Below are 15581 nucleotides of genomic sequence, written 5' to 3'. Positions count from 1 at the left end.
CTGATAATTAAATTGTTAGTAAGTTAAGGAACTGATGGGGTGAAGTAATAATGTTATTTGATTATAGTTTCGGTGCTAATTTCTTATACTATATATATATATATATATATATATATATATATATATATATATATATATATATATATATGTATGTATATATGTGTGTGTGTGTGTGTGAGAGAGAGAGAGAGAGAGCTAAGAAAGAAATAATTAAATTATAATCTTCTGTGAAGGGCTAAGACAAGAGGGAAATGTGTGATTGAGGAATGTCAAATGTGATATTTTGATATTAGTTATTCTTGTTGATTTTATGATGTGTTGTGTTGATCTAATCCAGATCGGTCTATGATGCCTACCAGTACGTGTGGTATACTGATACTGCTCTTGCGGCACCTTTTATTTGGGTGAAGGTATGTTACAGGTTGTTTGAAGCATGAAAATAATGCATACTCATCATCAACTTCTACAAATTCATTCCTTAGGCAAAAACTGTCTTTTAGATTTTTGTCAGCTACTCTGTAAGTGGCTTTTGTACATGTCTAGATTAGGTCCTTGGAAAGTATCAAAATATTTTTTGTAAATAAGAACGTTTCCTTTATAATTTGATCTATTATGCTCATCTCAGATGTAATTTCCTTGAAGTTTTCTATAAGTTGAAAACGAGTGGTAAGAGTTCACCAGTTAAATTAGAATCAAGTAGATGCCAAAACGATTCGATAAATTGGATCGTGACACCAATTCATATTCTTTTGTAAATAATAGAGGACGTACTTGGACGTGTATATGTGATGTATCTACCCTTTTTGTCCTTTTGTTCTATCATAAGGACATGAGTCCTTTGTTGTCTTCGAGGCACAAGGTCCCACCTTTTTCTCGATAATGATCATCTTATAATCTCTAGGAAGAGCATAAGTCGAGCTCACCAACTAGTCTATTCTTCGAGCACTCTGCCAATGGAATCATATCGGACACTCTTCTCCATGTGCTTATTCTAAGTTTCGCTACGTGCACAAGGTATTTTACCCCCAATACATAAACACCTTTTAATTTTTGTTAAATTCAAAAATTAGAAAGTGCTTATAATTCCTGGAATAAGCAAATATTTTGCTTTACCTTAAAATTTAATTATTTATTTACTTGAAATGTGTTGTAAACTTTATTTCAGTTTATAAAGAGAAAAGTATTTACTTACGGCAGTAGAAAGGAGCATGCTTCACAATTCATGTAATTGGAATAGGGATAAGAGTTTCTTTTTATGAATTAATGGTTACATGAACACTATATACAAACAATAAACTTGAAGAAAAAAAGAGCCTAATGGAGAAAGAAATTGGATTTTTCATCACTACACAATTATAACACAAGAAAAAAAACAAAGATACTCCAACACTCACCCCCTCTCGCGGCCTACCCCACGCCACCCACTACTTTCGAACACCCACATATATCGATTGAAAGTACAAAAAACACTTCAGTGAAAAAGAAAGTACATAGAATCGATTGATCAAAGGAGTAAAAAAAGTTTTTCTTTTAGAAGGAAGAAGGAACAGCGAGTGGACGTATCAAGTTAGTATAATAAATGGAGCATGGAAGAAACCATTAGTTTCTTCTCTTCTTCTTCCTTCCGTTATAATTTTCACATAGGTCCAAAGCAAGCTCCTCCTCCCCCGTCTTAGCAGGACGACTCCAAGTGGTGACAAATCAAGAAAACGTTCAATTTATTTTATTTGTACATACAAAACACACACAAAAAGTATTCATTCACTCATTATTACTTAACTTCAAGAACCCTATCTCTCATCAGTATATAAATAGCAGTTAGGAGGATCTTTATTTCTCACCTCAAAAAAAATTGTCATTCTTATTAGTCATATTATATAAGATATGTCATCACCACCATCTTTAGGAGGAGGAGAAGGACCTTCTTCCTCTAGGAGAGGCAGACGTGCTGGAAATGATGTTTGGCCAGAGCCTTTTGTGGAGGATTTGGCTTTGTCAATTGCCACAGATGCTTCACATTCCGTTGGCCGCTTGGCTGCTGCCCAAGCCCTAGCCGTTATTTTTCAGGTAAGGGCTTTTTAAAAATAATTAATTTATTAATTGTTAGGTTGAGATGAAATTATTGTAATCATTTTCCCATAATTATATATTATTTGTTTAAAGCTATTAGCGGGTTTATACGAAATCTTTGACCATTCACCCTAATGAAATAATTATATGTTGTGTAGTTACATTACATAACAAGAATATGCAGATTTGCGTTAAAGATTTTCTGAAAAAGTAAAGAAATGGTTGATTCATAAAGGAAAATTTGGAAGTACTGGATGATGTATCCATGTTAAAATGGCTAGGCAAGTAGCCTACAGGAGGAAAAAGATTAAGTCTGAGGAAGGTTGCACTTGTGGATCAGACTTGAATATTTTTTTTCTTTCTTTAATTCTTTGTTGCTCTTGATCAAATTAATTACTTCTGTTTTTGTGCTTGTTGAAGGGAATATAGAGTAATGCAGCCATCATTTTCACCCTTTAGGTTATCCATATTTAGCATATAGTCATAAGGGAAAAAGGGTACTTTTGGTTTCTCTTGAAGTTCATTTCCCTTTCGTTGCATGATCCTTTTCAAGGTCGGTCTAGTAAGTACTGCCAACAGAATGTGTATATTTAGTTAGAGATGTGGGCAGCAATTGAAACCCTTTTTCACTATTTGGTTTCCTCAAATTGTTCCTGTCTTTTTTTAGAGTTTTACTTTTGTTCTTTAATTTTCCAACATGTCTGGTTAATATGATTTAGGTAAAACCATATATATGAGACAGGGATAATAAATAAAAGGTTTTTTTCCTTCTTTATTTATGGCTTATTTTCATTCATAGGGACAAAAAATAAAAATAAAAATGATATCTTTCTTTCCTCATAATCCTTTGGGTAACTATTTTATGTTTTCTGGTCCCCCACATTCTCATCTCAGGTAAAAGTTGCAGCTAAAGGACAACAAAAAAATATCACACAGTATCTGAATATGTACTAATCTAGATTGAAGCCTCATATGTGGAGTCTTTTTGTCTTCCCTATTTTTCGGTATCATAAAAACTGTTCAGTCAAATAGTATTACAAGTAGGTCATTTCTTACATTTTAAAATGCAAGGGGGGCGCAGAACATTATTAATTTAGAATTCACTAATTAAAATGAGCTAAAATTCTAAACCCATAGTACCATTAAGTTAAAAGCTTAAACTTAGTGAAGGCATGCATAGTGAGTCTTCAATTTACCTTCGTGTTGGCATGGTCAAAACAAAGATGAAGAAATTGCAAGTTGCAAAAAAGAGTATAAAGATTCGTTGTTTCTTACGAGAAAAGCCATAAGGCCACTTTTCTTGGAAATGAAAGAAAGAAAGAATAGAGGGGTCATGTGGTGTCTCTTCTCTTATATTTGAAAAGCAAAATTTATAACGTCAATCTGATGTTTATATATAAAAAAGATTTTCTTTCTCATGAGTTTGATATTGAGTCGTGCTTATGGTATTTGTGTATGTTGTGGACCACAATACTGTGGAAGAAAACCAGTTCAACTTTTGTATCTATGTGTTTGGATTTTGTTCAAGTCAATTTCTTTTCTTCTGTCAGTTTTGACCCTTCAAGATTGCTTTTGTCCCTTCTCGATTCTCCTTATTTATTGCTCTAAAATCCTTTGGGTTGGGAAATCACGTCTTTCCAAGTAGTAATAAAATTTCCCATTCTCTATATGCGTCGTTTAAGAGAGACTAGAAGTGAAATACTACTCCATCTGAATATATTGTTGAGATTTTTTTTTCATATTTTGCAAATTATTTAAAGTTTAAGAGAATTGCTGAGTTAATTTTTGTTTCATATTATCCTTCACTTAATAAGATTGTTAACTATTTTATATTTTTTTTAGGAATAACTTGAAATAATCAAGAGAAAAATAATGAAAAATGGCCTTTGATTTATATTGTTAAATTTTTTTTGTAGACTAAAGGAAGTAGTATTTATCTAATAAAAATTATTTCTCGAAATCTCCTCCTCCTTTCTAGTAGTATGTTGTATAGGAATTATATTTAGAATTTTTTAACATTTTATTCTTTTGGTAACATGTTTTTATAATAAATAACAAAAACATTATGACACGTCTAGAATTACAAAATTTAGAATACACAATTGATATATGTCAAATGTTACATTTGAAAGAGTAGTAGAGCGAGTAATTAAATGTGACATTGAAGGGTGTTACTGTGTGTTAACAGTAGCTTGTGTTTGTAAGCCTGGAGATGGGTGTCGTTAAAAGGAGGGAAATGTCAGTATTTTTCTTCCTTCACCTGATGAGATCTAGCTTCTACCCTAAGACTGACTATCATGTTTACCTCTACTCTGCCCCCTACTTTCTGACTCCTTTCTGACTCCCCTCCATCCTCCCCACAAACTTCTTCTACAACTCCTTTCATTAGGTTTTCTAACTTCTAATTTAACTTTCTAATTTGCTTCTTAATTATTACTACTTAGGAATAAGTGATAATCCAATGACATAGCTCCAAAATATATGTATTTGCCTTTGATTAAGTAGGTATGAAGTGTTGTCTTGATTTTCTAGGGGTTTAGTATTATTTTTATAATGTCTTGTTTTTTATTCCACCATCTGGTGTGTTTAGATTATCACATTATTCAATAGTTGTTGTTGTTTCTTTATTAGTTACTTTGTTTCTCCACTTGCATTATTTCTTTTTCATACATACTTTGATATGTTGTACTCAAGTCGAGGATCTTTCGAAAATAACATCTTAACCACCACGAGATAGGATTATGATCTACGTACACTCTATTTTTCTCCAACCTTGTTTGTGATCAGATTTGCCAGGGTATGGTGTTGTTGAAAGATTTTGTACAAGACACTAATTAAGCAATGAGCATCATAAATCAGGGATCCCAATAATCTGATTTGTTAGCCATGAGTTGACTTTTGTTATTGCATACTCCTAAATGAGTAAAAGATGAATAATTTATTTGGAGCTTTTACTATTTAGTAAAGATCTCAAGTATTTTTGTTGTTTCTTTTTTAGAAAATAAATGATAAAAGACCCTGACAAACAGCCTCTGGCAGAAATGCAAGGCAAGGCTGCGTACAATAGACCCTTGTGGTCAGGCCCTTCTCCGGATCCCGCGCATAGCGAGAGCTTTAATGCACCGGACTGCCTTTTTTAAATGATAAAAGATAAGTTGCTCAATATTAACTTTGTAATGGCTACTATATATTATTCAGGTTTGTTCAACATGGCAAGCAGTGTCACACTCCGATCTGCTCTGGCAAAACCTGACCCGGCGTATATGGAACCGCCACGAGCTTCTTAGGCAAACATGGAGGGAGGAGTACATATATTGGCATCAAACAGCCAATAATTTCCTTCACCATAGATACATTTATAACACCCTCCATTTCATGCCTGAAAACAACGTTGAGGGTGATGATGATAACAACAATAACAACACCGACAGTCTCTTCTGTCGTCGTTTAGCCTTCTCTGATCACCATCTAGCTGCCGGTTTTTCCAATGGCTCGGTTCAATTATTTTTCCTACCTAGGAGGCTACATTTGTCAACATTCCACCCTCATCACCGTGATCGCCTAGGTCGATTCTCTAGGGCTGTTTCTGGGATTATTTTGTCTGATGTTCAACTTGTATTTGCTTCTCTAGATGGTGATATTCATGTTGTGATCATTGGTGATGCTGCACCACCTAGACGGGTTCATTTAGGTGATGTGGTGAATGATGGTGCTTTGGTGGATTTTACTGGCTGTGAACAGTGGTGGGTTGGTCTCTATGCAGGTATTATTCTTCTCATAACTTGTCTACTTTTTTTTTCATACAATGTTTGTTTAAGCGTGTTATGGTGGTAAAAGTTGATTTTTATCCTTTTGATAAAAACACAGCAATTTGCGTGTGGATAGTGAGAAAAGAGGTGCTTAAAGTTTTGATTATTGAATATTTAAAAAAGGATTTTTAAGGATCGTAATTTCTTGATTTGTGTGCTGATATTTTTCATTTTTACTTTTGATATAGTGTAAAAATTAGTCTAATCTTGTTAGTGGTTTCTAGAGGAGGAAAGGTCAAAATCTTGACCACGTGAACAATTTAACTGCATAAGCATGATTCCTTTTATTATAACATAGTGTGGCGATGGGCATTGCAGAAGCTTTAAGTGTGTCAAACTTTTTCAAAGGTTATTGTTGGTAATAGTATTAATTATTCTAATGCTTGAACTGAAGTGTTTTTATTTCTCTATCGATAGAATTTCACTTGGTGGCATTAGGGGCGGTGTTAGTAGCCCAATAGATTTTGTTCAAATAGTGTATTTCTGTTAATAAATTCATTAAATATGTACAAATATTTAATTTACTATCGCTTGAAATCGTCATTGTAAAATTCAGAACTCATAAAGGTTTAATCCTAGCTTTGCCTCACTAATGTACAAATTTTAGTTACAGTAGATTCGTTGAAGTTGAACTTGCATATTTTCAGGTGTTCCAGGGCGTGCATTTCACATATGGAATAGGGAGACAGAAGAACTAGTCTTTGTTGGTGGTGAATTAACAGATCCAGAAGCGTTAATGGGTTGGCACCTACTGACCGAGTTAACCGAGATCGTCGGTCGAATCAGAGTAACAACCCGCGAGACAGCCGTGGCGTGCACCAGCCTTCAGCTCATGGTAATCGACTTGCAAAACCAAGGCATAATAATAAGAGCTCAACCATCCCGGAGAGGGATCATCGTTGCATCATTCGATGCCCGTAACGAGACGCTGGTGGCTGTTGACACCCGAGGCGTAGCCAACGTGCGTCGGGTGGATGATTTGGAGGAAAGATGCAGGTTTAATGTTAGAGGTGCTAACCAAAGAGGGGTTATTGGGTGCATAAATGGAGGATATGCAATGATGTGGATAGGTAGTGTTATTAGGGTATGGGATATTGAACATGGAACCTATCTATATAGTCTTGGGGAGAGCATAGGAGATATTAATGCTATAATTGCTGATGAAAGGTATGTGGCAGGTTGTTCAAGTGATGCCACTATACATTTGTGGGACTTTGGTGCACAATAGTAGTATGCAGCTTGTTTTTTTTGTGGTATTATTCTTGGTGGAAATTTAAGGACTATAAGGTATTTAGGTAGAGTAGAGCTAACATGGATGAATAGAGAAAGAACAGAAAACAAACAAAATTCTGAGGGGGATATATTCTGTTTGTACCAAGAATCTACCAATCATATGCTTTTTTTTATGCAATCCAAAGTAGTATCTTTTACTTTCTCTAGTTTCTTACCAAGTTTCACTGTGCCTTGTGTCATCCCTTCAATTAGACCTAAGTTTATTTCAGAATTAATTACTTTGGTTTTTTTAATATTTCCATTCCCTTCAAATTTAACATAACAAGTAAAAGTGGCTGAAGTAGTTATGACAATAAATTACTAATTTCTAACTTCATCAGTTCAAAGTAACTTTGTGCTATAACTTTTCTAATTAAAATTGATACTAGCATATAGTTTTTGTAGACTTTTTCTGGATGTACAATGCCTACGTATATATAATTTGGATGTTACTTGGCATTAGGAATAGACAAGCACTTCCAAGGGTGGATAACTGATAACAGAAATTTTACTTGAGATTTCAACAATATGAACATGACTATGGATGGCAAGACATGACCATTTTTGCAAGTGATGATTTCATAGGATTCAGGCAAAAGGGCCAACGGTACGTTTTCCTATGTAAACACCTTCTATACATATAAACTAGCCAAATCAAGATTGAGCCATGCACTATTCAACACACTTTGCCACAAATTAAAAAACAACAATCTTTTGTATAACTATGTTAATTAGGAACTCACATACAGGTTGGTTTCTTGGCACCTGACAAGTCTTGAAGTTTTTGGGCCTCTTCAATCTCGTTGGTTTTGAGAAGATCCATTCTGATTAGGGCTGTTTCGGGCTGAATAAACTTCAGTTTATACCAGGAAATTACGTTAGCTAGGTGTCCACCAAAGTGTGTGATCTTTGATTTTTATCTCCCATAAAAAAAAATAGTGATTAGACAAATCCTATAGTGTTAAGAGCTAATCATATCATATTTCTATTTTTTTTCAAATTACAAAAATCTCTTAAATTTGGTGGAATCCAGATACATTCCAAAAAAGTCCAGATATATTGCGTCTCGGATCCGGATACATCCATCAATGTCCCGATATATCGTGTCTCGGTTACGGATACATCACTCAATGTCTCGATATATCACGTACGTCCTGATATATCGCGTAAAGTGATGTATCCGACCAATATATCGCGTAAAGTTCGAGAATAAGAGAGAAAAGGATTTTTTGTAATTTTTTCAAATTGTATGAAATTTTAAAATATATGGTAAAATAAGTTATGTATTTATGTAATTTTTTCAAAAAAATATTTAAAAACTAATTTTTCTTTCTTTTTATGTATAGAACAAATACACTTTTATCTCTTTACATCTCTGCCTTTAAATAACAATTTGTGCTTAATTGCCTCTCAACATTTTTTCTTCCAATTTTCTCTTTCTTTATATATATATATTTTTTTATTATTGTTTGTTCTTCTCTCTTTCTCTTCTTTTTGTTACTTCTTTTATCTCAACTTCTATTTTTCTTTCATTTTTCTATTTCTTATTTTTCTTTCATTTAATTTTTTTAAGAAAACATAATAGAATTTCTTTTTTTTTCTTAGCATTTTTTTTTCTAATGAACCAAAAGTTAGGTAATCTGCAAAGAAAATCTTCTTTCTTTGGCATGTAAGTAAACTTAAGGGTTTTATTTTTAATTAGTTAACATCATCTGTAATAGGAATTGACCACAAATCTAATGTAGAAATAATGATGTATGTTGGCATCAAATTGATAGATTAGTCTATGAAAAAGAAAATTGTAGTTTTGAAATAGTGTTGCCCATGAGGCATAAGTTATTTTTTTAAGCCCTGAATTATGTGTTGCCTCTGAGGTAAGAATTTTAGAGTAACTCACAAGATAGATATAGTGAAATAGTATAAATTGTTGTGCATGAGGCATATGTTATTTTTAAAAAACCTCTAACCTACATTTGGCTCGAAGGCAATATTATTATTGCGTTCCCCATACGTTAGATTTTAGTAAAAATGATGTAAAATGTTGTCATGACAACTTACTTTTATTCTTTGAAAGCCTTTGGGTTAAGTCTTGCCTCTAAGACAAAAGTTATAGAGCATCTCATAAATCAAGACACACTATGATAGTGCCAAGTCTTGCCCATAAGGTTTAACTTCTTGTTTGGAAGTCCTTGGGCTAACAAGTCTTACCTCTAAGCCAATAGTCATAGAGTATCTCATAGATCAATACCTCTTGCACGTAAGCATAACTTATTCTTCGAAAGTCCTTGGTCTAAATTTTGTCTCTAAGATAAGAATTATAGAGCATCTCATAAATCAAGACACAATGTGGTAGTGTCAAATCTTGCCCATGCGGCTTAGCTTGTTGTTTGAAAGTCCTTGGGCTAATAAGTTTTACCTAAGACAATAGTTATAAAGTATTTCATTATTAATACCTCTTTCCCATTGGGCGTAACTTATTCTTTGGAATTCCTTCACTAAGTCTTTCTTCTAAGACAAGAGTTATAGAGCATCTGAAGTCTTACCCATAGGGCATAACTTCTTGTTTTAAAGTTCTTGGTCTAAGTCTTGCCTCTAAGGCAAGAGTTATAGAACATCTCATAAATCAAGATACAATAAGATAATGTCTAACTCTTACTCCTGGAACATAACTTGTTTTTTGAAAGTCGTCATAGAGCTAAGTATTGCCTCTAAGACAAGAATTATAGAGTATCTCATAAAATTTCAAACCAAATCGAATTTAGAAAATCTAATAAAATAGTAAATATTAAAAAACAATTATCTTGAACCTTGACACTTGAATCTAGAAAATAATTTTTATTTAAAAGAAATACAAAATATATAAAAATAAATAATTTTTTAGCTCCATAAAAAAATAGAAAAAGAGAAAAATAATGTTATTCGAAAATGCTCTTCTCCTATTTTAAGACTTAAAATTGTCGTTGAATTAATGAGCATAATTTTATAATATTTAATTAAACATGAGATATTTATTTGTTGGTTCACATAAAATTCTAACCCAACCCAAAATGACCCTACCAAGTACCAACCATCCATGACCCAACCCTAAAGGATCCTACCTATCCATGATCCAATAATCGAGAGGTGTTGTGCAATTTTAGAAAGAAAAAAAAAATCTAAATACAGATTCAAATTTCAAACTTCACTTAGACAAATGCACCCAATTAACTTCGAGCGTGAGTACATATATCTATATTTAATTTTTTTAAAAAAAATACAATACTACTATATATGATATTGAAAGAAAAATATGAATTAAAGTAAACCCCGAAAATCACCATATACGCCCCTGGCATAACTACTTTCAGAAAAAATGTCATGTACAGTATGCTTTTCAGTTCCCTCTGGTTGCCCGATGATGGGTTAAGTTTCTTCAGCCAACTTTGTCTGTCCAGGCAAAACTTACTTGTAAAGTGTTAATAATTACTACTACACCTCAACAAAAGTCTCTTTAAGTACTCCATGTATTCAAAATAGAAAGAAATAATTAGTCAATGTGATGCTGGCTACACTACCTCAAAGGTATACTTATTCTCCCTATTCACTAATCACTATCATGCAGTTTTTAGAGCCACCTGATTTAACTTGCCTTGAAAGAATGGATAAAATGACTACCTTAAAGTTGTTAAGTATGGTCACCTTCACAGATTTCACTACTCACCAGTGAAAATTGCAACCTGATTTGCCTTAAATGAATGAGTAGTACTTTACATCTCACTATCTTAAGTTGCAGATTTCACTAGTCTCTAATTGCACGAATCAATCCGTAACATGTAGAGATAGACCTAGCTAGGGCGGCTTTTCAACGTTCAACTAATTAAATCTGGAGTTACTTTCTTTAATGGTCACCCAAATTTTGAGAATTGCATTTAAAAATCACTTTTGTTTTATTTAAGATATAAATATCACTCAATTATCATCATTTTTCTTTAACCAAAATAATCTTGTTCATTATTTTAAAAAAATAAATTAGTTTATTAAGAAGAAATTTGCATGCTTAGCAATTGTTTTAGGTGCTTATTACATTATTTTCCTAAATAATCACTCTGTTAGAAAACATATACACAACCAAAGCATTTCAAAATTCATACTTTTTATATGAATAATAGATAACACATATTTTTATTCTAGACCACATACAGTTATGCTAGAACACATAAACTTGTTAAAAATTAATTCAAGAATTACCTCTTGAAGCATGAATAGAAATCATGAAATAAGTCAACTCCAGTTCTGCGGTCTTCTATAGAGATCCCAATTTCACAAATGAACTCTATCAATACTCGGGTGGACAAGTGTCATTTAGAAAATTTATTATCTTTTCTAGATTAGAACTCTACTTATAGAAATTCCTTCTCAGTCCAAAAAGGAGAACAAAAAAAACCACATTCTTTCCAAGAACAAGAAAAACCACATTCTTTCTTCCTTTTCCCCTAAAAAATAGGGTTTTGAGTTCTAACTAAATATGGTCATTATAGGAACCACAAAATTAATTGAGGCTTCCTATTATGGAAATTCGTAATTGCACTCCTCCGTTTTTATTTCAAAATTTCCCATTAAACACTTATGTAATTTCTCATGTTAAGATTACAGATACTAATCAATAAATTATATTATTGACAAATTTAATTTAAAGATTAATATTTTTAGAGCACAACTTAACTTAATTATTTCATGTGCTAGATTCATAAATCCACTTGCAAGGTCTGACATAATGAAAACCTATAAGCTTCTCAAAAAGGCATATCATCATTCTCTATATCGAGACATGGAGTCCAACAACTAGCTTATTCTTTCATCAATATATATTATTATCATTCAATCTACCAGATATGTTGATCCCATCTCAAAATCTTACCTTTTAATAAATCAAAATGATAATTAATATATACAGATCAAAATAGTTATATTAGGAATAAGAGTAGAAGTACATTTAATAGTTAAGAGAATATATTTTTGTCAATTAGTCTAAAACATTTATCTCTACTCGATTCCATTCAATAAATAAAAAATGCACTAGCACAAGAAGTCGGAATAATTATATTTAATCTTATACTATAATCAAATCAATGGCTTGTCCAATTTCTATTTTAGACCGTAAACAAATAACTTTATACTTATAAGAACCGATTATTTAATCTGTGTGTATAAACTAAAACTCTATACACTTAATTATCTATTGTATAAGTAAACAAATACATAGATGAATATGTGATTGTCACGAATCTGACCCACCGTGAGTGGCACTCATGCTAACCCCTCAAAGGGAGAACTATTATCTAACCCAACTATACCAACCTAAGAACAAAGACATGCATTTAGACAAGTGAAAGCAATTTTAAACAATTAAAAAAATGAGCTCTCATAAAATCAATTAAAATTCAAGTAAACATTGCGAAAATAATCTCCCTAGAACCTGAAAGTCATTATACCAAACTCTATTGACGCCTAAAAAATAAGGAGATGCAAACCCATTAAGAAAACAATAACTAAAATGCTGGATGTCCGTGTTCGAAATGGTGGACAAAGAGCTAAGAGGAATCCATGACAGTTTGAACAAATGACTCACCTTTAGATTTAAGTAGAAGTTGTCTCACAGTTGAGGTCTTTCAACAGTCGCCTGAATATGTTTAGTACTCAATACAAATAGAAACAAGTGCAAAATTAAAACATAAAACACAATGTATTGATAAGATCACATGACTAGTTTCAGATATATAAAATATGAATAAGCACCATAACACAGTAAAACAAATGATACACAATTACATCACACATACAACAACACCCATACTCCCGGTCCTTACTTGAATTAGTTCACACAATAAGCATATTAATCACAATTACCACAATCAATTTGGTTCTCTCATGGAACGCACACACAAACTGTTAGTGTACCGGTGTGGTTCCCAATCTAATTATACTAACATGGTTTTCGATCTAAATATACCGGTGTGGTATCTGATCTAATTGTGTCGGCATGGTACCCGATCCACACAAAATCACAAATTATAATCGCAATCACAATGAATAGCAATCACACTTGTATAACCAAGTAAAACATTCATTCCATGCAATTTGATCAGAATTGCCATTTCAACTCATGTTCTTTTCTTTTCCTAATCATATATCATGCATGTAATACCAATAAAGAAGCACATATAACATAAATAAAAAAAAAACATCACCTACCTCGAATCAAGCTTGAATTCTCCAAAGAACATGAGCTTTCCCTTTTTGAAGTGTCTTGGGTAGTTCTTGGTCTAAACAAACACAAAATACAATAATAAATGAACAATGACCTAAAAATACATGAATTATACTGAAATCCTAATCCTTAGCCAATTTCATGATCGTACCACCCAACTAGGACTTTTTCCACCATTAATTTCAGGTCTATAACCCTCCCCTAAGGTAATCCCATATATTCTAATGTCCAAGAACCAAATTATAAGTTAGAGGGGTAATCAACTTACCTTTACTGAAGAATTTGGTGGAAAACTGAAGGAAAAATAGCTCGAAGTCGCCTCTTGCTCTCCCTAGAATGAAATTACAGAAAAAAATGATTTTGAGACTTTTCCCTATTAATTCTGCGATTGGCCCACTATAGCGACCACCATCCCGCTATAGCAGGATTACCTCCGCCATAGCGAAATTACTCCCGTAATATTGGCTTGTATGGAGACAGAAACTCATACATTCTTTCCCAAACCCGTAATTTGCAACACAATCTCAAACCTTGACATTCTAAAATAACTCACTCCTAGAAAAATAGTGAATACCGACCTAAAAATTACCGACCTACAATCGGTAATTTCCGACTTTCGAAAATCGATATTGTTAAAAAGAATAAAAACTTCAGAAAACCAGCTTCAGGAAGTCAATTTTTATGAAAAATGCGGGAAATCTTAATACCGATCTCTGGAGGTCAGAATGTTTTCCAAAAAAAAAACATTCAACAACAACTGATCTGTTGAAGTTGGTATTGAATAAATAAATGAATAATAATATTTTATTTTATCTCAAATAAATATAAAAAACAAAATAAAGAAATATTTTGAATAAAGTTTAATTAAACCGTCTTCCGGAGGTCTGTTATGTATAAGTTAAAAAATAATTACAATATCGACTTTTGGAAGTCGGTAAAATTAAATAGTATGTAATTAAATTAATTTTTATTAAAATATTTATCTAGTGACTTCCAGAAGTCAATATCTTTATTTTTATTAATTATTTTAATAAACTTTAATGTGATACCAACCTCCGGAGGTTGGTATATTTTATTTTATTTAATTACTTTAAATAAAATCAACATCCAGAGGTCAGTTTTTAAAAATATTTCTATTATTCAAAATTTATTTATCGTGCATAACACTAAATTTTTATTTACGCTTACAATTAATTCTATTTAAAAGTGTAACAACTTTGTATACTTTTATAAAATAAAAATATTAGAATTCATTGAATAGACAAAGAAACATCGATAATCCATATTAAGTGTAAGAAAATATGTTGATATTAATTAGGAGATAATTATATATTTCTAGAGTAGTTTAACAAATTATATCAGTCTGTCGTCAAATCATGACTTAATATCTCATGTAATGATGTAAAAGGTGAAGAGCTAACATATATGTTATGAAATGCGAGGTGATTGTAGAAATGTCATAGCAAATTAAATCTTATATTTATAATTAATTGTTTAATTTGTACTTATAACCTTGAATGTCTTGCCTCGTTTTATGAAACTAGTTTCTGGGCACGTGCATTGCATGTGTGCCCCAATTCCATCGGCTTATATTTTTTTTTGTGATAATAAGACAATATTAAATATGTGTGTAATGAAGAATTATAAATTTGAAGAAATAAAGTACAAGCTTGATTTGGTAAATAATCACTATTAAAAAGGCCAAAAAGCGATGGAAATAAAAGCGACGGATAGCGTCGCTATAAAAATGCGATGGATAATACGACGTTGTCCATCATTTTTATTTTTTAATTTTTTAAACTAAAAGCGACGGATAATGACGCTTAGTCCGTCGCTTATTTTGGCGGTTTTTTGTGCCAAAAATAAATCTTATCTTATATAATTATTTTATATATTTTTATAAAAAATAATTATTTATAAAATAAATAATACGACTCCATTCGTTGTAAAGCAATAATTTTAATTTATTAATTTTTTAAAAAAAGAACGACGGACTGCGTCGCTTAGTCCGTTACTCCTGGTTAACAAATTTAAAATAGCGAAGGACTACGTCACTTTTTTTTATCAAAGTCTGATCAAATACTTTTTAAAAAGTGATGGACTAAACGACGCAGTCCATCGCTTCTTTTAAAATATCTGAATGTAGTAGCGAGATTTCTCTCATTTCCCCAATTCTCTGTCTC

General features: G+C 32.1%; 1 protein-coding gene across 1 annotated transcript; it reads left to right on the top strand.

Annotated features, from left to right (window-relative positions):
- The first annotated feature begins 1254 nt into the window (after positions 1-1254).
- LOC129876458 (transcriptional regulator STERILE APETALA-like) lies at positions 1255-7233 on the top strand. Its single transcript, XM_055951909.1, has 3 exons — positions 1255-2067; positions 5269-5833; positions 6527-7233. Exons 1-3 carry the CDS (start codon positions 1885-1887, stop codon positions 7105-7107), a joined length of 1329 nt encoding a protein of 442 aa, XP_055807884.1. The 5' UTR covers positions 1255-1884; the 3' UTR covers positions 7108-7233.
- The last annotated feature ends 8348 nt before the right edge of the window (positions 7234-15581 follow it).

Source organism: Solanum dulcamara, chromosome 2 (genome assembly GCF_947179165.1).
Source record: "Solanum dulcamara chromosome 2, daSolDulc1.2, whole genome shotgun sequence".
Classification (NCBI taxonomy): Eukaryota; Viridiplantae; Streptophyta; class Magnoliopsida; order Solanales; family Solanaceae; genus Solanum; species Solanum dulcamara.
This window is presented reverse-complemented; position numbering and strand designations above follow the sequence as displayed.